Source organism: Castanea sativa, chromosome 6, assembly GCF_040712315.1.
Source record: "Castanea sativa cultivar Marrone di Chiusa Pesio chromosome 6, ASM4071231v1".
Taxonomy (NCBI): domain Eukaryota; kingdom Viridiplantae; phylum Streptophyta; class Magnoliopsida; order Fagales; family Fagaceae; genus Castanea; species Castanea sativa.
The window spans coordinates 3,163,991-3,191,956 of NC_134018.1; the positions used below are offsets into that span (position 1 = coordinate 3,163,991).

The 27,966-nt window shown below is 32.2% G+C and overlaps 1 protein-coding gene, 1 long non-coding RNA gene and 1 pseudogene across 6 annotated transcripts; 2 read left to right on the forward strand and 1 right to left on the reverse strand.

Moving 5' to 3' along the window:
• Positions 1-27,966, forward strand: part of LOC142640616 (disease resistance protein RPM1-like) — a 49,913-nt pseudogene that overhangs the window by 7,861 nt on the left and 14,086 nt on the right.
• Positions 853-27,864, forward strand: LOC142640612 (disease resistance protein RPM1-like). 5 transcript variants are annotated; one of them, XM_075814788.1, is made up of 8 exons: positions 853-1,086; positions 3,451-3,527; positions 9,885-9,941; positions 12,966-13,043; positions 23,490-23,546; positions 23,817-26,912; positions 27,386-27,433; positions 27,540-27,864. In XM_075814788.1, exon 6 carries the CDS (start codon positions 24,051-24,053, stop codon positions 26,865-26,867), a length of 2,817 nt encoding a protein of 938 aa, XP_075670903.1. In that variant the 5' UTR covers positions 853-1,086; positions 3,451-3,527; positions 9,885-9,941; positions 12,966-13,043; positions 23,490-23,546; positions 23,817-24,050; the 3' UTR covers positions 26,868-26,912; positions 27,386-27,433; positions 27,540-27,864. The 5 variants fall into 5 exon arrangements, with proteins under 5 accessions (XP_075670903.1, XP_075670902.1, XP_075670905.1 ...); XM_075814787.1 differs by lacking the exons at positions 853-1,086; positions 3,451-3,527; positions 9,885-9,941 and adding an exon at positions 12,618-12,879; XM_075814789.1 differs by lacking the exons at positions 853-1,086; positions 3,451-3,527; positions 9,885-9,941 and adding an exon at positions 12,624-12,865.
• LOC142640617 (uncharacterized) lies at positions 13,378-19,515 on the reverse strand. The gene is made up of 3 exons (XR_012845207.1): positions 19,347-19,515; positions 17,838-17,937; positions 13,378-13,704 (listed from the first exon to the last, which is right to left on the reverse strand). It is a non-coding gene; the product is annotated as an uncharacterized LOC142640617 (long non-coding RNA).

The following is a 27,966-nucleotide window of genomic DNA, read 5'->3' on the forward strand; positions in this document are numbered from 1 at the left end:
ATTCTATTTTTAATGTTTGATGTTTGTTTTTTTTTTTTTTTAGAATCATTTGATGTTTGTATCTTGATCAAGTATATCTATTTTTACAATGTTTAACTATTTATTTTATTTTTGAGTCATGTTAATGGGTGCATTTAGGGTAATTGTTAATAAATCATATTAGGAAAGTTTTGGAACCATTTTTATGGGAAATTTAAAAAACTGTCAAAAATATTAATTGTTTTATTATTATTTTCTCATAAAATGTTTTTAAAAATAGGTCATAAACTATTGCTCTTATAGCATCCGTTAACACTTTCCTTTATTTTTCTTAGTTTGCTTTCCTCATGGTCAATGTAACTTTACAGTCTTTAAAAAAAAATTATTATTATTGAATACTACATAGATGCTTGTGCAACATGCAAGAAGGAAACTTGTAGACTATAATTTATCAAGATGATGAGTTCGAAATTATTGAAACTGTCTCTCAAAAAAAAAAATTCCTAGGCTCCCTCTCCGAATACCAATAGTAATTTTTGAGGCACTAAAATATTATAAAAGACAACTTAATCAAAGATGATAACCTTTTTTTTTTTTTTTGAGAAGGAATCAAGATGATAACTGTAAGTGCACAATTTGTACCCGGTCCAATCACGAGATGGACTCAGGCCCAAAAAGCCTTATACAATAAAATTTGTAGAGCGTGACTTGAAACCTAGGTTTTATGGATATTGGACAACAGGTAAGTGGACTAGATTGCCACTATCTTCAAAATCAATAGATACAAATAACAGAAATTATCCTCGAACATAAGCCGAGGATGATTTGTATTGCCTTTCTTTCTTTGAACAATAGACTAAAATTGAGGATGAGGTGTACAGTGCTTTCTTGCTCTCTTTCTCTTTTCTTTGTTCTGCGATCCCCTTTTCTAATGTCTTTTTTGTCTTCTTATATCATTCTTCTTCTTCCTTTCATATTCCACGTGTAGCACAAATCATCCCCTTAGATACTTGTCTCATCCACCACCCTCTAGAAGTCTTCAAACAATAGCTGGAAGGCTGATCATTACTGTTCAGAGGTCATTTCCCCATTAATGCGACTAGAGAGGTAGGTGCAGGGTCTTTAATGCGGTGGTAGCAACATTTCCCCTTGATATTTCTCATACGTTCTTTCTTTCTATAACTGTGTGGAACATATCTTTCCCCAACAAACTTTCCAGAATTCTCTCTCCGAGCACCATGACGTGTCCTATGATCTTCACTTAACTTAGTCGAGGAGATGCCTCTCCTCGGACAACCCCACCAACCCTTCTAGCAAGAGCTGGCTCGTGGGCTTCAAAAGCTCTGCTTGGACAGACTAGTACCACTAAGTCAGGCCCAAGGCCTAAATGTGTGTTTCAACCATTCTACCCCGACAATAACCTAAAAATATAATTCAATTAAATAATTAAGACACCTTAATTAATGTTAGAAAGTATAACATGTCCCGAGAATGTGAATGCGTTCCACTGTAATTTTTTTTTAAGTGCACATTGTTCAATAAATATGAGTCCTCAATCAGTCAATCCTAATTCTACACTCCATCTCCCAATACCAATAATAATTTTTTAGGCACAAAAATACTAATTAAGACACCTTAATCAAGATGATAAAACTAAAAATATAATTCAATTAAAACATTAAGACACCTCAATCAAGGTTCGAAAGTATAACATGTACCGACAATATGTAGGCGTCCAACTATAATTTATTTTTTGCGCACATTGTTCAATAAATATTATTTCAATTCAAGATTAATTGTGCCATAGTAAACCAATGGAAGTTTTAAAATTTAACTGCTGGATTATATGTTCTTATTTTATTCTCCAAACTTACAAACTTTCAAGAAGATAAAAGATCAATAAATATGTAATCAATCGAATGGTTAAATTTCAAGTTTTTGTGATCTAAAATTATGTATAAAACATAAGTTTATTGTTCAAATAATAAACAACATCTGATTTGTACAAAATTTGACATGTGTATTAAGAACATAAAGAACATGCATTCCAATAATTATATTTTCAAAATTCAAATTCAATAAAAAGATATAGGAGAAATTTGAAGAGTTTCTCTACAAACTAGTTTGGATAGAAACATTGTCCTAAACTAATGCATGTTCTAAATGACTTAGTAAGGGTATTGATTTATGACATATTTTTTTTAAAAAATTTATAAGAAAAAAAAGGTAATTGATTTTTTTAACAATTTATATATATATATATATATATATATATATATATATATATATATATATATATATTTTATAAAAGTAGTATTAAAGCTTTTCTAAAATAGCATATTAACTAATATCTTAAAAGCACCCATTAACCAAACCTATAAACAAATGAAAAAAGTTAATAAATATAATTTGTTTACTAAGTAATTAAAAAACCAAAGGCTTGGTCAAAGGAAGAAAGCTCATAGGATTTACCTTTGACCAATAATTTAATTACATGACCACATGCAATTCAAATTTGATTGAACTCTTCTATTATAAATTTCGCTAACATAAACTTTCTGCTAGCAACAAGCACCAAGTGCTTTTTGTTCTCCTTCACTCATGAAGAGATTCAATAAAATACTAACATTTTTGGGTAATAAATTTTTTTTTTTTTTGAGGAAAAGGCAATAAAATACTAATTAATACACAGTAATCAAAATGATAACCTAAAAATATAATTCAATTAAAATAACTATTAAGACACATTACGTTTGTCAGGAAAAAAAAAATGTATAACATGCACCCACTCTTGCAAGTTGGCAAGTGGGCATGTGACATGATCTTCTTTCAAGGTGCTTTTTATCTTTTTCATTAAAGTAGTATCAAATTTTTTCTAAAATAACATATTAACTAATATCTTAAAGACACCCATTATCCAAACCTATAAAAAAAATGAATAATGTTAATAGATATAGTTTGTTTACCAAGTAAAAAACCAATGGCCTCACCAAAGGAAGAAAACTCCTAAGATTTACCTCCGACCAATAATTTAATTACATGACCACGTGCAATTCAAATTTGATTGGACCCTTCTGTTATAATTTTGTTAACATAAACTTTCTGTTAGCAACTTTAGGAACCACCTCAAAAATTTCATAGTTGTATTGACATTATGACTTTAACTTGATTACCAATCTTAGCAATACCAGTTTCTTATTCAACACCAATTGCCATTCCTTTACCCTAAAGCAATGGCACAATCTGGCCTTTATATTTTTTTCCTTTTCTCCCTCAAACATCCTTAGCCATAGATGTGATCTCTTGCAAAGCAAACCAACTCTTTGGGACTCGATTTCTAAGGCCTGAGCATACAAGAAAATTCTATTTTAAGTGAATTTTGTAATGTAAGATGTCATCCTCTTTTGCAAGATTAGCTTTAGACATGCATGTACTTTATGTGGGGAATAACTATCATTCATTTATGGTCAGGTTGAAATTGCTACTTTGTCTACTTAAGGAGAAACAGAAGTGTCATTTAAAGAGCAGAACTGCAATTTAAAGAGCAGGTACTTACATATTTCTGATGCTTTTTATTGGGACTACCTTGAAATGCTTACTCTATTTTATTTGTTCTTAGCATGGTAATCAAGCCCATTTCATTACTAATTTTCTTGAATTGTTAGTAAAGAACTTGAGCTGAAATTGCAAAATTTCTTATAATAATCTGATTTAAAAATGATCAAAAACACCGTGACAATAGATATTTCTTCTTTTGCATCTTTTGGCTTATTGCATCATTAATTGTTACATTCGAAATTCTTCCATACTCAATTTTGTGGGCACCTTAGGATAGAATCACTTTAATGAGCAAGGTTAGATAGTTCAAATAATTATAATTCTAACTTTCTCCCACTGTGCTATTTTAATTTTTTTTAATTATTGATTTTTCCAAAAACTTAAATTATTAGGAGAATATGAATTTATTCAATTAATCTAACAATTTTAATAGTTAAATATATAAAATGTATATTCGTGGTACAGGGATTATGAACATGAAGTACAGGGATTTTTAGAAATGGTTGACAACATTAATGGAATTTGTTCACCAAACTTTGTGAATGGCAAACTCTATTCCAAGCTTTTCCACAGCGTCACACTTTTACAAAATCTTACCATAAAAATTGACATGGCAAGCTTCCAAACCCAAACTTTGTCCCTCAAAACAGACTACTTTGCTTCAAGCTTGCTGGCTGCATCATAAATCACTCTATATCCAAATTCTAATGAAAGGGTACCAATAGGATGCCAATTGTCATGCCATACGAATATGGTCTTCCCATCCCATACTTCAAATTTAATGAAGATCATAGCCAGATCCCTTAATTTGAGGTGCACACCATTGGAACTTTAACAGTCCATAGACACTTGCCTTTCAGCAGGTTGGAATCCTTATCCCTTGGAAGGGAAACGTTTTCCTAGGATACTTTAATGCCCCCTTTACTAGTGCTTTGGCATGACAAAAAAGAAATGGTTGAAATACGCCTGTAATTAAATTGTAATTATAATAATTTTGGCAAGCTTTCTCTAAAGTCCTAATAATATTTTTTGGCAAGATTCCATAGATGTGTACATGACAATTGACATAAGACGTTACATTAATAATTAAATTGTTATGTTCTCAATATTATCATTGAAATAGTTATTACTTTCTACCCTTAACCCTTAAGTGAGGCACCTCAAAAAAACCCCAAAAACCTAGTACACAGTGATAGAGAGAGATCGAAGAAAATATTTATAAAAAAACCTTCATTGAATTAACATAATAACCCCATAAAGCATTTAACAAAATAGAGAAATTTACCATCTTTAAAAGCATTGCTTTGGTTGGCTTCGGCCGTGGCTTTGTGCACAGAGAGCCCTAAGAACTTGGAATTGGTTGGAACTTAAGACTCACCTTAACAAAAAAAAGGATGAGAAAAATGTAAGAAACGAATTTTTGGGTTCGTTTTTCTCGTCAACCAAACTGGGAATGAGAGGATGATATATATTTTTTTAATACTTTTATCTTATTGGGATATTGACCTTGTAAAGACTGAGTTTCAAGTTGGGTTGAGTCCTTTTTTCCCCCTTTTTGTTTGAGAAAGCTTGAGCTCAATTAAGTCTAGAATTGTTTTCCATGTTTTTTAAAATTATTTTTTAATTTTAGATGAGAAAAACTTATATCTTTATACCAATTGAATTTGTAATTCATATTAGTGTTACATTTTTTAATTAATTAGATTGATTATAATAGTTATATACCTATTTATTATAATTTATATTTAAGTAAGTTTCTTGAAAGTTCAACAATTAACTTATCAAGTTGGTATTTTATTTGTACTCTTTTATATGCCAATTATTTTTCATATACAAACAGTTTGTTCAAGGGCTTAATTTTAATCTCTTGGTAAACTACTTATCAATATATATATATATATATATATATATATATATATATATATATATATATATATATATATATATATATATATATATATATATATATATATATAAACATATCATGTATAACATAACCTGATTGCAAAAAGAAGATGCTAGTAGCATAATCCTAAAGTCCCAGATAAGCTCTACCGTTGAAAGTATCAAAGAGATTGTGTTCAAAAAATTTCCAAACCAGCGGGTTAGTAATTGATTCTAAGACAACTCTTAAGTGAGACTAAAATTGAAAAATTCAAACAAATAATAATCCCTAGAAGCTTTGAAACTTTGGTTCACTTCAAAAGGGCTGTAATATCTTCATGCAAAATCTCAAAGTATCACTGATGCATGTTAGAAAATGCCAAATCATGATATAAAGTTAACTACTTTCACATTCTAAGAGCATTAATATTGGTGGTGCTAAAATGTCATATTGCTATTTTTAGATCTACCAATACTAAAAAACATGCTACAATGGTGGAGGGAAAGCCAAATAATTTGAGGGAGTATTTTATTTTATTGTGTCTTTTTTTGTTTGAGGGGGTATTTTATTGTGTTAGTGGTGGTGGTTGTTGTTTATTATAGTAAATATATTATTTTATTATATTGTTTATATTATTTTATTGTGTTGAAAGTTAAAATAAAATCACTGATGTTGGGTGTTTTGTAAAGTAAAGTAGTAAAATAGATAAAATAGTTTTTTGTAGTGTCAAATTGCTAAATTTATCGCCCAATTTGTAGATTTTACGTTGAACACACACTTGATACTAATCTACCACAGTATGAGACACAAAAGACACGGATGACACATAATTGGAGATATGAAAGAAAACTTACCAAAGCCAAATGACATGTATCTGAAGCAAACTGCGTTTTGCTAGAATGCAATATACGTCTTCTTTTATTAATAGTAAAAAATTGGCCACCAAGCCCTAGCGGTCTGGTTTCCGCAATCTTAAGTGACCTTCTATCTAAGAAAAATCTAACTAGTATTTCCTAGCCATTTGTTAACTATATCATCCTAGGTTTTTGTCCAGTGCCCTTAGACAGTACTAATCGTACCGTGGTGTATTTCAAAGATAATGTTACAATAAAAACTCAAGTTAAGAAGGATACCCATTTCCTAGTTGAGAACTAATCATCTTAGAACAAAGTGAATAATACAGAACTACAGCGTTTCACTGCTCTTGTAGCAAAAGAGTTGTTCATGGAAGTTCTCAAGTCCCTAAAGTTAAAAGCACCTAGCCAAGGGTCTTCATTCCTAATCGAAAGAAGAAAAGCACTGCCAATGAGTTCTAACCCAATGGTGCGCGTGTAAATTTACCAATCAAAGAGAGGGAAGAAATTAAAAAAATCATTACTCAATTGTCATAAAACCATTGCCTTCCAATAGTCAAACATTAAAAATTCTCAACTTTTGTACATTCCATATTCATCTAAAAAAAAAAATCCATGTAGTTGTGTGGAAAGTACAGCAAGCAATAAAAATCATTTCCTGACAAAAAACCAAAATAAAATTTAAGAAATGACAAAAAAAACAAATAAAATTTATCGAGTATATTAAGAGTTACAATATTGATGAAATTAGCAATGGGAAAAAGAAACTTAAAAGACATTATGATAAATCTTAAATTAGGTATCATGTAGATTTGCCTATGGAATCAGATTATCCAAAAAAGTAGACTTATATTTCAAAATAAATAGACAAAAGAAAATTACATTCCCTACCATTGCTTGTGATATGAAAAAAATATAACTATTAATATAAAATTCATATATAATAGAATTAAAAGAATTCCCAAAAAAAAAAAAGAGAGGGAAGCAAAGGTCATACAATAGCAAGAGTAGTATATATAAATAGGAATAGTTTTTGTCCTGCACCCTTACACATGACTAATCCCATCAACCTTTGGACTAAATTGTAAAGGTGTGTACTTCAAAGCTAATGTTACAATAAAACCTCAAATTAAGAAGAATGCCCATTTTCTTGTTGAGAACTAATCATCTTAAAACAGAGTGAACTGCTTTTGTTGCAGAAGAGTTGTTCATCTTAAACAACAAATTCAGAGTCATACATACGGCTTTACTTTTTCATTACAAAACACCCTGATACATTACTTACCAGAAAAATAACAAAACATAAACAATGAATAAAGATGAAAATCTTTGAGCACAAAGAACAAAATTTTCAAATTCAAAACGTTTTGATAATGCTGCTTTTGAAACTCATACATAGAACTACGAAATGAATGGAAGTCGGAAGGTCGGTTTTATTTTATTTAATTGGGTCCCGGACCTAGTAAGTGGGCTGAATTTCAAGTTGGGTTGGGCTATGGAGTGAGAGTAAAATGTCCCATCTTGAGCCCAATTTTGTCCAGACTTTATATGGATTTATTGTTGGCATACTCTAGGTTTATTTTATTTTATTTTATTTATGAATAAAAAAAATGGTAAAAGAGAGCAACATGTGACTTCCTTACTTGGGTATTACCATAGTTGTTATCTCAACCCAGGAGATCACTAATGGACATTGAGGATTGAGCCAGGGGCTTGGGCCATGGGGTTTGTTGGCGTTCTATAGTTGTTGGCACTTGGCATATGTTAATTTACCATCATACCACTCTCATTTAACCCAAGGACTGAGTGTTCATTGACCCCCTGCCCTGGTGGGCCTATGGTAGTTATGGCTCATTTAACCCAGCCAATAGAATACTACCATGGTGGCTATGGTCGCCTCCAATTAGGACGTAACATTATTAATTGATGTTAGTGTACCAAAAGATTGTACAAGAATTATTAGAGATCTTAAAGATTTGATTTGGACAGATAACTACTGGGCACTGGCACACATTATATGTAGATGGTATTCACATGGTTTCCTTTTTTTTAATCATCTCAAATATCTATCATTATCGTTTGATGTTTATGGCGCAGAAGAGTATATATGAATAATAAGATGTTTAAATAATTTTTTAGGATGAAAAGAATAGTTTAAAGAATTCAAAGAACTTAATCAAAATCTGATTTTGGAAGATAAAAAGCTGCACATATTAGTTAAAACTCATAAAGGCAGCAAGTTGAACACTTTTATTAGAATTGAAATCCATAGCAACAACGATTGCGAAAAAGAAAAGTCCATCGAACGGTAGATGTGGGTGTGACCAAGAAGTGGATAGCATAGCATTAAACCCTGACAGCACACGTTGTCATGATTTGAAAAGGAAAGCGTGATTGTTTATACCAAACTCCCAACAAAAATTAATAAATGGGAAGGAGAAAATGAGCTCTCTTTAGTGAATACTAAATGTCTGTTTAGAAACAGCTTATTTAATTAAAATTAAAAATATTTTATTGAAATAGTAGAAATTAAGTTAAAAAATAAGTTGAATGAGATCATAAGTAGTATCAAAAAGTGCAGTAAGACCTATAAATAGTAACAAAAATAAACTAATAGTGTAGATAAGCTGAATTTTTCTGCTCATCCCAAACAAATGCTAAGGGTCCATTTGGTTAAAGTGAAACAAGGAAGATAGAAAATGAAGAAGAGAAAAGTGGAAAGAAAACTGATTTTATAGATATTTAGTTAGAGAGATAGAATTTGCTTTTCTTCCTAAAGTGGACATATTCTTTTGTTATGCTCTTTTTCCTTTTATTTTCTCTTTTCTTTTTGGCATTTGTTTTGCTCTTCTTTTTTTTTTTTTTGGGTTTAACAAAATCTGACTTCTTTCTTTTCTAGGCATGACTGTTATTTTTTAATAAATTTGGGTGATTTTTTTTTTGGGGTTAGTTGTTTGCCACTTTTTTGTTTTAATTGGGCTTTTTTTTTAAAAAAAATAATTAAAGGCTTATAAGTAAATTTATACAAACTCATTTTTCTCATCTCCATGTTTCCACCCCAACTAAACACAAATTAGGGAAATTAAAATTTTTTTTATCCTCCCACTTTTCAATTCCTTTCCCATTTTTCTTTCTCTCAATTCTCCATCTCACCAAACAAATAGAACCTAAGCTTTTTTTAGGAGGAAAGTATAATTTTTTATACCAACTCCCAACTGAATAATCATTAGGAAGGAGAAAATGAGCTTTCCACAATGAATGACACTAATTGCTTATATTAAGTACATTATTTATACTCTTTTTGAAACTAGAATTCAACAGAACAATTGACAGAGAAATTACAGATTGCTATTCCTTTTCCCCCAAAGCAATGGCACAATCTAGCTCTCATCATTTTTTCGTTTTCTCCCTTCATCATCATCTTTAGCAATAGAAGTGATCTCTTCTTCTAAAGCAAATACAACTATATTGGACTCTGTTCTTAAGCCCCGAGGATCAAGAAAAATCCATTAAGTGAATTTTGTGTTGTAAGATATCAGGGTGTTTTGCAAGATTAGCTTAAACATTTACTTTATGTGGGGAATAATTATCATACGTTTTATGGTCAGGTTGAAGTTGCTGCTTTGTCTACTTAGGCAGAAAGAGAAGTGAAATTTAAAGAGCAGGTACTCATATCTTTCTAATGCGTTTTAATTATTGGGACTACCCTGAAACTAGTTTATTCTGTTCTATTAGTTAGCATGTGAAATGAGCCCATTTTGTTATTAATTTTTCTTGAATTGTTAGTAAAGAACTTGAGCTGGAATTGCTGAATTTCTTACAATAACCTGATTTAAAAAAATTATCAAAAACAACATGACGATTAATTTTAATTCTTTTGCACCTTTGGGCTTATTGAATCATTAATGGTTACCTTCGAAATTCTTCCTTAGCCCTTACTCAATTTAGCGGAACCTTAGGATAGCATCACTAGTAACGGGCAAAGTTAGATACATTATATATATATATTCCCTGTAAAAAACCAAAGTACCAAGCTCAGGTCCCTAATCAAGAACACATTTTCACCACCAGAATGAACTCAGTTTTTTTCTCGTGGTCTACTGCTGTTCTTGTTTCTTTGTTTGTCACATCCTTGGCTTTTGTGGAGCTTCTTGTGTCATTATGCACCACAATTTTTTCTTGAATTGTTAGTAAAAAACTTAAGAAGGAATTGCAGAATTTCTTATAGTAATCTGATTTAAAAATTATCAGAAACACCATGATGATGAATTTTTCATATCTTGCATCTTTTGGCTTATTGTATTATTAATTGTTATATTCAAAATTCTTACTCAATTTAGCGGGCACCTTAGGATAGAATAACTTGTAATGGACCAGGTTAGATATTGATTTCTTCCAGCTTGCTGTTATTTTTAATGGACAAATATATAAATATATATATTCCCTGTAGAGCAAACAACCAAACTCAGGTCCCTCCTCAATAACACACTTTTCTACACATTTTCACCTCCAAAATGAACTCCCAAACAAGTGGTTTCATCTATTAAATCACTGAGAAAATCCTAAGATAGGGATGACAAAGATCTATTAAGTGAGCCACCCCTAAAAACCCAGGAACCTAGTACACACACACACACACAGGAGAAATTTATAAAAATAATAATAATAATAATCCTTCATGGAATTAACATAGTAAGCCCATAAAGCAATAACAGAACAGACAAATAGAGAGAGATTTACCTTCTTTAAAAATGTCGCTTTTGTTGGCCTCAACCTTGGCTCTGTGCACAAAGAGCCCTAAGAACCGGCAATTTGTTGGAACTGAAAACTCACCTCAACAAGAAAACACACCCCAATATAGGAAAGGATGAGAAAAATGTAAGAAACGAAATTTTGGGTTTGTTTTTCTCATTACCCAAACAGGGAATGAGGATGATATTTTATTTTTAAATATTTTTTATCTTATTGGGCTATTGACCTTGTAAAGGATGAGATTGTTCATTGATTTCTCAAATAGATGGTTGTCTACTGCTTGATGTTTCTGGAGCAAAATATTGTACAAGATTAATTAGAGATTCAAATAATTCTAAACAACTTATTAACAGTAAGATTTTCAAAGTCAATCACCTACATAGTTATCAATAATTGCTAAAGAACAAATAATCATAACAACAGTACCTGTGGGTGGATTTCAAAAAAAAAAAAAAAAACAGTACCTATACAGCCAAGAAGTGAATAATTGGTGTGGCCCTCATGGCACTGGCAGCATAGTTAGCAATAATTGCTAAGAAAAAAGAGCACCTATGACCTTGATAGCACAGGGAATCATTATTCCAAAAGGAAGACTCGTATTGACTCTTTGAAAGTGTTCATTTAGGCATTTCTTTGACAGTGAAGAGTAAAATGGTTTGAATTTCTTAAAAGAATTCTTTTTTTTTTTTGTTGGCTCTGAATCTAAACCTAGTACATGGGGCTTAATCTCATGTGTTTAAGTTGGATTATGGGACCGAGAGTATAACGTAGCAAGTTGAGCTTGGATTAATGGTTAATCTAATCTAATAAAACCCAAACTTGAGAGGCTAAAGCAAAAAGTTACCTAATATCACTATCTGATATTAGGTTATAATTTGATTGTTTTCAATAATAGATATAAAAGGATCATTATCTAGTATTGTAAAGAAACTTTATGAAATCTACTAAAGTTAGATTGGTTATAATTAAATTTAATTGGACAGGTGGAGAACATATTTCTAAAAGTCCACAGAAAAGTTGAGACTCATTGGCAGAATTCATGTTAGACTTATTTCACTCCTAGCTACCAATTGGTTTTGTCCTCAACTGCCGACAATGGGAAAACGTTCCATTCTAATATGACCGAAAGATAAAAACGTTTCACACACTTTCTTAAGAGTTTAAAAAAAAAAAAAAAACAATTGAAAGGCAGATTAGAAAAAAACAGTAGGTCCATTTTTTGTCTCCCATTACAGTAAAAATGAAAAGAGAGGCCATTTTTTCACACACTAAGGGTCCGTTTGGATAGAGCTTATTGCTGAAAACTGAAAACTGAAAACACTGTACCAAAATAATTTTTAAATGTGTGAATAGTGCCGTGGGTCCCATTTTTAATTTTAAAAAATCTGAAAAGTGAAGTTTGTGGGTCCCGTGAACAGTACACGGGACCCACAAATTTGCTGAAAGTCAATAAAATTGGCTACTGTTCATGCACAGTAGCATGAACAGTAGCCGCTTCTCCTGTGAAACGCGTGAAGCAGAAGGAAAAAAAAAAAAAAAAAAAACGCTGAACGCAAACGCCCATTTTTTCATCCGTATCCAAACTCAGCCTAAGCCAGAGGGAATACTTTAACATCATTATTTGTAGTCCTTTGAAAACTAGAATTCAACAGAGCAATCGACGGAGAAACTACAGATTGCTATTCCTTTTGCCCAAAGCATTTGCACAATCTTTCTCTTATCTTTTTTTCATTTTCTCCTTTCATCATCTTTAGCCATAGAAGTGATTTCTTGTCAAGCAAAATACATCTATGGGACTCTGTTTCTAAGCTTCGAGCATACAACAAAAATTCATTAGGTGAATATTGTAATGTAAGATGTCATGCTCTTTTGCAAGATTAGCTTAGGCATGTACTTCTATTTTATGTGTGGAATAACTATCATACATTTATGTTCAGGTTGAAGTTGCTGCTTTGTCTATTTAAGAAGAAAAAGAGGTGCAGTTCAAAGAAGTAGAAGTGCAATTTAAAGAGAAGGTACTCATATGTTTCTGATGCCTTTTATTGGAACTACCTGAAATGAGTTTATTCTGTTTTATTTGTTTTTTAGCATGGTAATTGAGCCCATTTTGTTACTAATTTTCTTGAATTGTTAGTAAAGAACTTAAGCTGGAATTGCAAAATTTCTAATAGTAATCTGATTTAAAAATGATCAAAAACACCATGACAATGAATTTTTCTTCTTCTACATTTTTTGGCTTATTGTATCATCTTATGATAGCATCACTTGTAATGGGAAAGGCTAGATACTGAATTCACATAATTCTAAGATCCAGAAATAAAACCAATCACACAATTAACCCAATACATAAGCTCACCATCAATAACCCATTTTAAAATAAATAAACAACAAATTTAGAGTCATACATCTTTACTTTTTTATTACAAAACATCCTGATACATTACCAAACAAACAACAAAACATAAACAATAAAAAAAAGATGAAAATATTCCAGCACAAAGAACAAAACCTCAAATTTGAAATGTCCTGGTCATACTCTGAGAAAAAAGATAGAAATATATGTAGAACTTCAACTAGTCCAAAGGCTATAAGCAAATCAAGCCGAGTAGTGAATTTCCAAGCTTAGCTTGACAATAACAATAACATGTTCAAACCCCGCTCCAGCTCAATAGAAGCCTACAAACAATTTCAAACTTGAGCTTGTCAAAAATTTTAGAAGCTTGAGCTCGATTTGATCCATTAGTCAAGTCGAGTTTGAGCTCAATATCTAGCTCAAACTCAAGCTCAATATCAAGCTCTTGAGCTTGACCTCCAACACAAGCACATAATCAAATGTTCTAATCTCATAAAAATAAAAATAAATCAATCAATGGATAATTACAAAAACAAGGGATTTCCTTTAGCGAGCCACGGAAAATATCACAATTTTTCAATGTTAACAGAAATCTCTTGGCTAATAAACATATCACAAATGAATGATGCTAGGGACACATTTTTCACAACTGCTTTGTGATTGAGGTCTACCATTGACACCACTTTTGTGCACTAGTCATAACAGGCCGTGTTAGTAATTATGAATAAAGTTGTGAAAAACTGTGTCACTAGACTTATCATATCACAAATTGGGAAGCAAGGGATGGACATAACAAGAACTGAACAATAAAGTAATTACATATTTTTGACTAGTTTCATTGTCCTTCTCCTTCTCATTGGGATTAACAAATGTGGTTCATCTTTATTTTATTTTTTGCTGAATCGGTATACATTCATTCAAAAAAACCAAACGATACACAAACAACAAAAGTTTGGACAAAAAAAAGACACAGGGAAATGGTCCCAACAACACAGAAGAGACCAATATCTTACACACCAAAACAAAACTATACAACTAACTCTAGCTATACATAGCAAAGGACCAGGGAGCTAATTGCATGACCAGCATAGACACAGCAGGCACATTACAAGTTTCAGACAACCTATTTTTGACATTGCACAGAGCTTAGTCCAGGCTTAATTGAGGATTGCTGCAGAATTTATTCCCCATTTGTGACAAAGAAGCTTAGTGAAGTTACTATCAATAAAATAATGGCCTAGAAGATTCAGTGTCGGTTGCTTATCCGACTTACAGAAACTATAAATAGGAACCAAGGGGTTCCACTTGTGTGTCATAAGCACCAAGAGTGAATAGAGTGGTGTGAAGAAAAGTTTGAAGGAAAACTCTTCTAGTGTCAGTAGGTGCCTAAAGAAGTGAGGTGTGTGCAAGGATATTTATGTGAGTTGATGTGCGTATTGTAGGAGTTGGTGTCTTGTAAAAAGTCAAGTGGTGGAGAAGTGCAAAGGCAAAAATAAAGTTGCCATATGTGTCTAAGTGTGACTTGTGTCTTGCAAAGTGTATTATCAACTTGTCAATATTTTGAATTAAAAGTTTTCTTTTAATATCTTTAGCACGTGTTGTCCTCTGTTTTGTTCAACAATCTGGTATCGGAGCTTCAGCTAGTTCAATAGGCAATCCAGATTCTTGTAGCAAAATTGCAGACAAAGAATAGGTGGTCTTTGCTCTCAATGCAGCCCCTACAGAATACACACAAAGTATCACCAGTATATCCCCATTTAGCTAGCCTGTCTCTAGCTGTTAATTTGTTTTTAGTTGCCAACCATCCTATGAAAATATGTCTAGGAATAGCTAGCTGAAAAAAGAAGAAACTTCCACCGATCCACCTCCAACTCTTTTACTCTAATTTCATTATAGGTGGCAGCACAAGAGTAGCAGCCAGAGATAGTTATTGTCCAATTTGCTGCATCTTTATATTTGAGATTCACAAGATTCAAAAGAGACTACTTTTGCCTCAGGCTTGATGGCTGCATCATAAATCACCCTATATCCAAATTCTAATGAAAGGGTACCAATAGGATGCCAATTGTCATGCCATAAGATGATAAGAATATGGTCTTCCCATCCCCTACTTCAAATTTAATGAAGCTCATAGCCAGATCCCTTAATTTTAGGATGGCTCTCCAACTCAGGTGCACACTTGTGGGACTTTAACAGTCCATAGACACCTGCCTTTCAACAGGTTGGAATGGACCCAGGCTACCCAAAGAGAGCCAGCTTTTGTGTAAAGATTCCAGATATGTTATGGAATAGCTGATTTGTTAGATTCATAGATGTGTACATGACAAATTACATTCATAATTAAATTGTTATGTCCTCAACATTATAACTGAAATAGTTATTACTCTCTATCCTTGACCCTTAAGTGAGCCACCCCAAAAACCCAGGAACCTAGTCCACAGACTCCACAAAGAGATATAGAGAGAAGAAAATATTTTTTTTTAAGACCTTCTTTAAAAGCATCACTTTTGTTGGCTCAGGCGTGGCTCTGTGCACAGACAGACCTAAGAACCAGGAATTGATTGGAACTTAAAACTCACATCAACAACCAAAAAACACCAAACAAAAACAAAAACCAAAAAACCCACAATACTTGAAAGGATGAGAAAAATGTAAAAAAAAAAAAAAAAAAATTGGGTTTGTTTTTCTCATTAACCAAACTGGGAATGAGAGGATGATATTTTATTTTTTAATATTTTTATCTTATTGGGATATTGACCTAGTAAAGGCTGAGTTTCAAGTTGGGTTGAGTCCTTTTTTTTTTCTTTTTTTCTTTTTTGAGAAAGCTTGAGCCCAATTAAGTCTAGACTTTTTTTTTTCAAGATTTTTATTTTTATTTTTTATTTTTAGATGGAAAAACTTATATCTTTATACCTATTGAATTTGTAATTCATATTATTGTTACATTTTTTAATTAATTAGCTTGATTATAATAGTTATATACCCATTTACTATCATTTACATTTAAGTAAGGTTCTTGAAAGTTGAACAAGTTACTTACTCCAAGCTGGTATCTTATTTCTACTCTTTTATATGCCTATTATTTTTCATATACAAACAATTTGTTCAAGGACTTAATTTTAATATCTTACATAAACTACATTATTATTTATCTATTTTTGTTACATTAAAAATAAATATGCTTAAAACTAAATTGATATATATATATAAACATATCATGCATAACATAACCTCATTGCAAAAAGAAGATCCAGTAGCATAATCCTAAAGTCACAAATAAGCTCTACCATTGAAAGTATCAAAGAGACTTGTTCAGAAAATTTCCAAACCAGTGGGTTAGTAACTGATTCAAATACAACCCTTAAGTGAGACTAAAATTGAAAAATTCAAGCACATAATAATCCCTAGAAAGCTCTGAAACTTTGGCTCACCTCCAAAGGGCTGTAAGGGGTATTACCTTCATGCAAAAGGTCAAAGTATCACTGATACATGTTAGAAAATGCCAAATCATGATATAAAGGTAACTATTTTCACATTCTAACAATGTAAAATCTGTAGATTTATGTTGAACACAATTGATAATAGATGAGAAAATTCTACCACAGTATGAGACACAAAAGGCATAGATGACAAGTAATTGGAGATATAAAAGAATGAAATTTCCAAAGCGGTATGACATATATCAGAAGCAGACTGCATTCGTCTAGAATGCAAGATACGTCTTCCTTTATTAATAGTAAAAAATTGGGCACAAATCACTATCTGTCCAGCTGCAGCAATCTTAGTGACCTCATTTTTCCATTGAAGTGATGAAACAACATGAAAACTTTCACTAGATTAGATACAGTATGCATATTATGCCCCATGCATTGACCATCTATTTTCACTGCATACACATGCATAATAGTTAACACTGTTAAAATCAAGACCTAAAATCTCTCTTCAAAATACCCAATAAAATAGGACTCCAAAGAATGCACTTGTTCATATAGTACAGCATGAAGGAAGTTCTTTGTTCAAAAAAAAAATTTGAAAGGGTAAAAATTTCCCGTCCAAATAATGACACCAAAAAGGAATGGTGAAACAAATGAAACATATATTCTCTCTCTACCTCTCACACTCTAAATTCGTCATCATAATTTTAACAAATAATGCAGGGGGCCAAAAGCATGAATTCCTTAAAAAGTGATAACCAAGTAAACCAACATCTTTAGTTGGGATTCAACTTGATTTGGTCCAATGAGAACTTAGATCAAACTAATCTAGGGGTTGTACTAGCTATATCTAACATAAAATTTAACTCACATTTCCTTGTCATTTGTTATATCATCTTCGGGTTTAAAAACAAAAAGGTAAAATAAAATGAAAAAGAGCCCTCTATTTTGCACCTTTAGCAACCAAAGAAAACACACTAAATCATTGTACCCAAAAAGCTAGATTACATGAAGGTAGTCACCATGTATAACTAGTGGTATTTGAGGCAGGGTGGCAACAGTATTTGCAGTCAACATCGGCATCTTGATTGTAGTGGAACAACAACCTGCAAAAACAGCAGCCTGCTAGAGCAGAATTCACACAATGACAAGAAACAAATAAAATTTATCAAATAAATTAAGATTTACAATATTGATGAAATTAATGATGGGAAAAAGAAACATAAAAGACATTATGATAGATCATAAATTTGGTATCCTGTCGATTTGCATTTGGAATCAGATGAACCAAAATAGTAGACTTATATTCCAAAAAGTTATACACAAACAGACAAAAAAAATGTTACATTTCCTGCCATTGCTTGTGATATGAAAGAAGATAATTATTATAAATTCATATATAATAGAATTAAAATCATTCCAATAAAAATAAATAAAAGGGAAGCAAAGGTCATACAGCAGCAAGAGTCATTTATAAATAGGAATAGTTTTTGTCCAGCACCCTTAGACATGACTAATCCCATCAAGCTTTGGACTAAATTGTAAGGGTGTGTATTTCAAAGATAATGTCACCAAAAAAAAAAAACTCAAATTAAGAAGAATACCCCTTTTTCCTGTTGATAGCCAATCATCTTAAAACAGAGAGTAAATTAGATAGAACATCAGTGATTCACTGCTGCTCTTGTAGCAAAAGAGCTTGTTCATGCAAGTTATCAAGTCCCTAAGTTTAAAAGCACCTAGCCAGGGGTCTCCATTCCTAATCGAAATATGAAAATAACACCTTACAACTCAACTTAAAAAAACCACATCCTAGCTAAATTAGTCCAATTTTTTGCCTCCAAGTTTCTATGAATTTTCCAATGTTTGAATTGCCAATAGTCCAATGTAGCTAACATAACACACATATCTCTGTGTTGTCTTTTATTTCGATGCTATAATATGAGAAACCCATTGCAGTTTTTTGAGATAATTATTGAATAAAAAACAATCTCTCAGACCCAAAAATAAAAACCAATCACACAATTAACCCGATACATAAGCACAACATCAATAACCCATTTCAAAAAAAATTAAACAACAAATTTAGAGTCATACATACAGCTCTACTTTTTTATTACAAAACACCCTGATACATTACTTACCAGACAAACAACAAAACATAAACAATGAATAAAGATGATAATCTTCAAGCACAAAGAACATAACTTTTAAATTCAAAACGTATTGATAATGCTACGTTTGAAGACTATACATATAACCAAAGCCAACGAATGGAACTTAAAACTGGGGGCTCAAGTTTTAGAGGTCTCAAACGATAAGAGATCTAAAGATACGAAGTTAATGTTGCAAAATTTGTGACATTCAGAATGTGAAACTTAGAATTTCTGTGTATTCACTAGTCTCAAAGTCAATGAAGATTCTCACTAAAACAAAACACATAAAGAGAGAAGAAATCATTAAAAAAGAGAAATAGAAACTTAGAGAGAGAGAGAGAGAGAGAGAGAGAGAGAGAGAGAGAGAGAGAGATTTACCTAGGGTTTTATCTTTCGTTGGCCTCAGGATTGGCTGTGGGCACAGAGATGCCGCAAATTGAGAGATTTTTACCTTCTGGGTTCGTGTTTTTCTCTCTGTTTTCTCGCTAACCAAACAGGGAATGAGAGTATTTACAATTTCAAGGGCGGTGAATGTGATGACTGATTCTCTATTTTTCTTTCTTTTCTTATGTTTTATTTAATTTAGTTGGGTTGGGCTATGAGTGAGAGTATAATGTCCCGGCCTTAGCCCAATTATGTCCAGACCTACCTTAAATGGATAGTATTGGCCCACCCTGTTCCCTAAAACTAGCTTAAGTCATGCTTGCATATACATACATGGGATCTATTTCCCAATAAGAATAATTAAATGTAAATTTAAATTTTTCCAAATTTATATATAATATTTTTATATTTTGAAAATATAAAATACTATATTTACTAATAAAATAAATATAAATTTATTTGAAATAAAAAAATATATTTAAATTTTTAATCGTGAAATTCTCAATTTTAGTTTGTCTAACTAATATTTGTATAATAATAATAATAATAATAATATAAGAAATTCTCAAAGATGTCAAGGTATCAAATTCAAGTTTTGTATGGTTTGGCATCTATTTCAAATATTTAATTACATAAGTAATTAAACAAACAAACATTTCTATTATACAAAATTGTAGCGAAAGAATGCTACACATACATAATATTCAAAGGTGATTGATACGTGTAACATACTAACCATCTTTAACAAAATATATATAGAGCTTGAATCCCATAAAATTTTAGTCAGTTAAAATAATCACTAAAAATACAAGTATAAAACTTGATAACAAAGAAATAGGATAATCACTAATTTTTAGAAAGAAAAACTTACAGTAAGTTAAGAAGAAAACAAAAATAACATTTGATGTTTGAAGAATAATAGAAGTACAACTTCCTTTTGAAATTGGGTAGAGACTCGTGTTGCTTGTAGAATAGGTTGTAATAATGAGCACAATTATGAATATACATCTCTCCTACAAACTTTACTTATCCCAAGAGACCCTTTCATTGCCTAGACTTTTCACATTTCTTTTTTTTTTTACAAGTGATATTTTTTGTTAAGTTTATTAATTTTAATTCTATAGTTTTCTCACTTAATAACTCATTGAGCATAAAAATTAAGAAAAATAAATTAGACTCCTTGATTTTTGCAGTTTAGTAAATAGTTATACCAAAATTAAGAAAATTGGATGAGACACATATATAAAATTAGACTTTACTTTGAGATTTAATTGAATTTTCTCTTAGCTTTGGAAAACTGAAATTACATTAAGAAAGATTGGATAGATCGGCCTAAACTATAGTTGTGAGGTGTGATGGGACATCTTCATCCACACTAATAAACTTGTGACATGAATAATATGCTTAGCAAGATTATAAGTTACACTAGCCTCTCAGCATGTGCTCACACACGTGCTCATAGGCTCTTCTATTTTTTGAGAAATGGCTAATTTAGAGCATTTATTATTTTTTTGGATTGAAAAATGTAGTAATTTCAAATTATAATAAATACTCTAAATTAACCCTTATACAAAAAATAAAAGAGCCTCTTAGAGGCTAGTATATATGTATATATATTTTTTAAATGAGTAGGAGACATAAGAGGGAACAATAAGGATCCATTGTCCTTCCTTCTCTAGAAACATATCCGCATGCACTCTAAGTTTCCTAATGAAAAACCAAAATTGAAAGGTTACTTTAATTAATCAGAAACATAATTATGTTCTACACAGATTTGCTTGAGACACATTAGGAAACTGCAAATAAACTTATTACTTTTAAGTGAGCCGGTTAACCTAACAAAAACATTATAAGGATCAACCAAATGGCTTTCTAAATGTAACTCTAAAAATATAAGTGAAACCCAATCAAATGCAACTTAATCTTCTCTGTTGTAGGAGATCTCACTGGTAGGGTTCTTCCAACTGTAAACTTGATCCCTGAAATATAAAATGAAAGAGCAGAATATATAACATTATTAAATAAGATAATTTTTTTTAGTAATTCCACCAAAGCTCATATAGGGCACACGCTAAGTACATCACCCAATTTAATAAACTTTTTTTTTTTTCATTATATTAAAGTGGTCAAATACTTCAGATCCTCTTGTCAAAATTGTAAATACAATCATATTACAAAAGAAGTTGGTTTTATATAGGGATGTAAGAGGCGGGTCAGTTTTAATCTTTTAAACGATAATAATGCAGACTCCAAACTCAAATCAACCTTTGTTTGAAGATAAATTCTCTCCTTATCAAAGACGGATCTCTAACTCAAGATACAACTCAATTTCACTTGCTGTATTTCAAATATTTAATATCTAATTCTCCATGGTAAATAGTAAGTTCACGGTTTTTTTTTTCTCAACATATACGTATACCTATACATTAGATAGAAAGAATGGAGATCTCCAAAAAAAAAAGTACAAAGAGATCTCAATTACCTGAACGTAGAGAAGATATTAAATATTCTATTAACATCAATTCCAATGAACTCTCAATTACTTATAGATGTAATTCACATATCCATCGATGTACCTGTGGATTCTGGTTTAAAAAAAGGGAAAAAAATTGTAATCTCTCTAATTGTCAAATTAACACGAAAAAAAAATGTAATTCCAAAAACATATACAATGATGGTAAAAAAAAAATTCTTAAAAAGAAAAAAAAAATACAAAGAAGGAAAAAAAAAGTGAGGAAGGAGAAGGAAATAGTAATTGAATTAAATAAAAATAGACGAAAACCTTGGCATGCCAATTCAAGTTGGCAAATGCATTCTAAAAAAAAAAAATTTTGGCAAATGGATATGAACCGATGGAAACTTGGAGTTGGGCTACTGATAAGGGAGTATTGGGATGCAAATTGTGGTAACTATTTTTATTTGTTAGCAAATAGTGGAAGAGTGTTCTTATTTTGTAGGTAATGTTTTAGTGCAAATTAGACATGTATTTTTACCAGACTATCCCTTAATTTTGTCTCTACTTAAACCTAGGGGTGTGGGGGTATTTGGGAACAAAAAAAAAATGCGGTCCAAATAGGGGAATCCCCTTAAATAGTAGTATTGATAATAGCTTTGACGAATATGTAAAGAGCTAATCCTCTAGAAGGCTCCTACTAACTTATTAACAAAATGATTTTCAAAGACAAATCACCTGCATATATGGCTCTCAAGGCATTACAACAATGGTTGCTAAAGAACAAATGATCATAGCAACAGTACCTGTGGCCCTAACATGGGGCTATTGTTTCTAATCACCCTCCACCCCCCCCCCCCCCAAAAAAATTGAGAGAGAGAGAGAGAGAGAGAGAGAGAGAGAGAAGTGTATAAATGATGTGGTCCTCATGGCAACATTGCTAGCAATAATTGCTAAGAAAAAGGAGCACATATGGCCTACACATGGAATCAATGATTCCAAAAGGAAGAGGGGCACTTTAGAAAGGGAAGATACAAGCTTCAAGGTTGTAATATGATAAAAGAATCACCATTTGAAAGAGTAAAGGAACTTTATGAAATCTATTATTGTAAGATTGGTTTGAATAATATGGCATGTGAACTCTATTTTAAAAGTCTATAGCAAGTACGTTCACTCCCAGCTACCAATAGGTTTTGTATATAGCTGCCGACAATGTGAAAGCCTTCCCACTAATGTTGGCACATTGTTGAATATAAGAATATCCACAAAATATCTCAAGAAATAGAATTGAAAGGCAGAGGAGAAAAGAAAATGAATGGTCCTTTACTGGAGAACTTTAAGAAAGTATAAAAGACTAAGAGCAGTAGGTCCATTTTTTGTCACCCACATTCTTTAGATTATTGTTTACAGAGTGCTATTGACCGATCAATCGTTGGAGGAAATACTTTAGATCAGTTCTTTTTCCCCAAAGCAATGTCACAATCTGGCTCTCGTCTTCTTTTTTTTTTCTTCTTTTTTTCCCTGCATCATCTTTGGCCATAGATGTGATAACTTGTGAAGCAAAATACATCTATGGGACTCTCTGTTCCTATGCTCCTAGCATAGTTAGAAACTCCATTAAGTGTGTTTTGTAATGTAACATATGCCCTTCTCCAAGATTAGCTTATCTCAGACATTTATGTCAGGTTGAAGTTGCTGCTTTGTCTACTTGAGAAGAAAAACAGGTTCAATATAAAGATAAGGTACTCATTTGTCATTTGTTTCTGAGAGACTATTTTGTATTGCAAAATTTATTCTACTTGTCTGATTTAGAAATTATTAGAAACACCATGATGATGATTTTGTTTTCCTTGCATCTTTTGCCTTATTGTAACATTTATCGTTGCATTCAAAATTCTTCCTGAATCAATTTAGATACTAAATCCAAATCATTCTAAGCATATAGCTTGGCCATTTGGCTTAATGAATTTATCTGACATATACTTTCATGTGTCCGTGTTTGCTTTTTATAGAAGAATGTTGCTGTCATGAACCAAGGATTCTTTTATTCTATTGCACATGGTGGGCTGGTAAGGATCGATGGGGGAGTGACTCCAACTTCTAGTTTTTCTTTGAGTACACAACAAATTTGTGAAGTTATAAAGGAGAGAAAGTACCTTGTCCTTCAGTAGTATTTTTGCTACATCTGACATTGAGTTGATTCATTTACAATTTAGTGTGGCAACATATTTAAGAAGGGAGGAGAAATGGCAGAGACAGCAGTTAGCCTAGTTATTGAATATTTGGTCCCATCGTTATTCCAAGAAGTGAGATTACTCAAGGGTGTCCATGACAAAGTTGCAAGCATCAAAGGTGAATTAGAGATTATTCAATCTTTCCTTAAGGATGCAGATGTAAGGGTCGAGCAAGAGAATATGAGCAATGTTGAGAAAACATGGGTGAAACAGATAAGGGAAGAAGCTTACCACATTGAAGACATCATTGATGAATACATACTTCATATGGCGAAAGGTCCTCTTGGGCCAAGGCAACACTTCCATTTCCTCCGAAAGTTTTTTCAGTTTACCAAAAAGTTGAAAGCTAAATATGTCATAGCCTCCAAGATTCAAGACATCAACATCAATCTCAAGGAAAAGAGAGAGTTAGCTGTAAAATATCGTTTCAACACTATTGAGCAAGGGGGATTGAGCAACAATGCTAGAAGTGTTACATGGTATGACCCTCGAGTGGCATCTCTTTTCATTGAGGAAGCTGAGGTTGTGGGCATTGAGTCGCATAGAGACAAATTGATAAACTGGTTGGTAGAAGGACCATCTAATCGCACTATGATTTCAGTTGTTGGCCTTGGTGGTGTTGGCAAGACCACTCTTGTGAAAAAAGTATATGACAACAAGAAAGTGGTAGCACACTTTAATTGTCATGCTTGGATCACTGTGTCTCAATCATACAAGAAGGAAGACCTATTCAGGGACATGATAAAGCAATTCTACAAGGCAAGAAAGGAGTTTGCTCCTAAAGAAATTGACAAAATGGAAGAGATAAATCTTATTACAGTATTAAGGCAATATTTGCACGAGCAAAGATATGTAATTGTTGCTGATGATTTATGGGATACAGATTTTCTGGAATGTTTAAAATTTGCCTTACCTAATAATGGCAAAGGTAGTGGAATTGTAATCACAACTCGAAATGAGGATGTTGCTCCCTCTCACAATGAATCTTCATCTTGTTATGTGCACAAGCAACTACCTCTACCGTCAAATAAAGCTTTGGAATTGTTCTATAAGAAGGTGTTCCAACATGAAGAGGACAATTGTCCACATGAACTAGTTGAGCTGTCATGCAAAATAGTTGAGAAATGTGAAGGTTTGCCACTTGCAATTGTGGTTATTGGTGGCCTTTTGTCAAGTAAGGACAAGGTTGTGTCTGAGTGGGGTAAATTGCATGATAGTCTTAGTTTGGAATTAGACACTAATTCACGTCTAAGAAGTATTTCTAAAATTCTATCTCTTAGTTATCATGATTTACCTTACTACCTCAAAGCTTGTTTCCTATATTTAGGTATGTTTCCAGAGGATTACTCCATAAATTGTGCAAGACTAATTCGGCTTTGGATATCTGAGGGTTTTGTAAGAGAAAAGCAAGGAATAACATTGGAAGAACTTGCACAAGGCTACTTGAATCAACTCATTCGTAGAAGCTTGGTTCAAGTGGATGAGGAAGATTTTATTGGGAGAATTCGATGTTGTCGAGTTCATGATATGATGTATGAGGTCATTCTTTCAAGGTCAGAAGAATTGAGTTTTGATCTAGTCACAATGTCAAATTACTCAAATTTGGAGAGAACTGCTCGACGTCTCTCAATTACGAACAATGTATATACTCCATTGAAGAGTATTTCTAATTCCCAAACTCGTTCTATTCTCATTTTTGGGTTAGACAAAGTACCCAATTCTTTTTTTACTACTTGTCTTGCAAATTTCAAGCTCATGAGAACAATGGATTTTGAAGGTGCCCCAATTGATTACATTCCTAAAGAAGTTGGAAACCTATTACATCTAAGATATTTAAGCCTTAGAGATACAAAAGTGAAAATGCTTCCTAAATCGATAGGTAAACTGCACTACCTAGAGACTTTGGATTTGAAACGTTCTCTTGTGTCTGAACTACCAGCAGAGATCAGTAGGCTCCATAAGCTACGGTATCTTGCGGCATACATTGAAGACAATGATGTTGAATACAATATTGACTTTAGACAAGCAGTAAAGATACCCAGTGGCATTGGGCGTTTAAAATCCTTACAAAAGCTTTCTGAGATTGAAGCCAACAACAATGCCCTTATAACAGAATTGGGGAGTTTGGGACAATTGAGGAAGTTGGAGATTGCTAAATTGAAGAGAGAAAATGGGATAGCTTTTTGTGCCGTACTAGAGACAATGAGCCACCTTCAGTCATTGAGAATCAAGGCAACAAGTGAGGAAGAAGTTCTTGAATTACAATCAATGTCTTCTCCTCCACCCCTCTTACAAACTCTTTCCCTATCTGGACGGCTAGAAAAGTTTCCGGAATGGATTCTGAAACTCAACAGTATAACTCGAATTGCTTTGAACTGGTCAAAATTAATGGAAGATCCATTAAAGGTCCTTCAAGCTCTACCTAATTTGAAGCGTCTTCAGCTTCTCGATGGATATGGAGGTGAGCAATTACATATTGAGGGAGGAGGCTTCCAGAAACTCAAGAGTCTAGGGCTTTATAATTTGGGAGGATTGAATAGGTTGATAATAGATGAAGGTGCCCTGCCTCTTCTTGAAAAGCTTGTAATCAGAGAATGCCCACAGCTGAAGGAGGTGCCCTTTGGCTTCCACCATCTGAAAAGCCTCAAAAATCTGGAATTTGAAGAAATGCCGACCGAACTCGTTCTTAGTCTGCAACCAAATGAAGGCCCTGATTTTGGGAAAGTCAAGCATATTCCCACTGTCACTTTCTGGTATAGGACTCGTGGAAACTACTACGAATCTTACAAGCTTGGCGATTCAGAATTGTTGAAACGTCTACAAAGTTGATTATTGGAGGACCAAAGTGCCCACACCACTTTCAGAAAATTACAGGTACGTCCCCACCCAATTTTCCGTTAGACTATTACATATATGGTAAATTACCAAAGTCTCTCACGCATACAATTACAGCCACCATTTTGTGTTACCAAACAACTTCAACCCAATATCTTTTAGCTTGTGAGAGAGATAAGATAACCATAAGATATTACGTTACAAAGAAAGATCAAAAACATCATTTTTGTTTGGTATCACAATGAAAATTTTAGATAAAAGAAAACAGCCCAAATAGTTACTGAAATCTTTCAATCTTCCCTGTGTTTTTCCTCTTTCTTATACTACTACTATTTCTAACTAAACTGTTTCTATTGTACCAATTAGCTTGAAACTAATAAATAATTTTACAAATATCATTGTGAGTAGAATGAAGTAATAATTGGATAACAAACATTACTCAAATTTCTAAATTTGTAGAAAATGCTTTTACTAATGTTATAATTCACATTACCAAGTTTTTATTGTGATAGGAAAGACATTTGAGCTATCAAGTTTTACTTGCCTGCGAATTATAGTTGGTAAGCCTGCATTTCTTCCTTTCACATATTATATACCATTTTTCGTTTTTGCATTTTTATATTAAATTTTATTTATTATTTATATTGCTATTGTTCTTACTGTTAGGCTTCAAATGCCAATGTTTCAAGGATTTTCATGTGCTCAACCAACCAGAACATCAGTAGTTGTTTCTACCCTGCATTGCTACCTTTGTTATTGTATTGTTGTAATTGTGTTATCTTTTCGGTACAAAAGAATTTGAACCTCTTGAACTCATGCTACTCAAAGAATGATGTTTTAGTTGAATTGTATTTGTTGTCATTAGAGTGGTTTAAGTACGCCAAGTGTTTCATTGGTATGGTCAAATGTAATGGTTTTGATGTGGCTAAAAAATCTATATAATGACATTTGAATATAATTTGTGAAAGAGTAAACTATATGTAAATGTGTATGACATCTGACCTATCAAAAAATATATGTATGCATCTTCTTTATTCATGCAAAGAAAAAACAAAACAGAAAACTGTTATGATCAAGGTTCTTTGTTTGGATT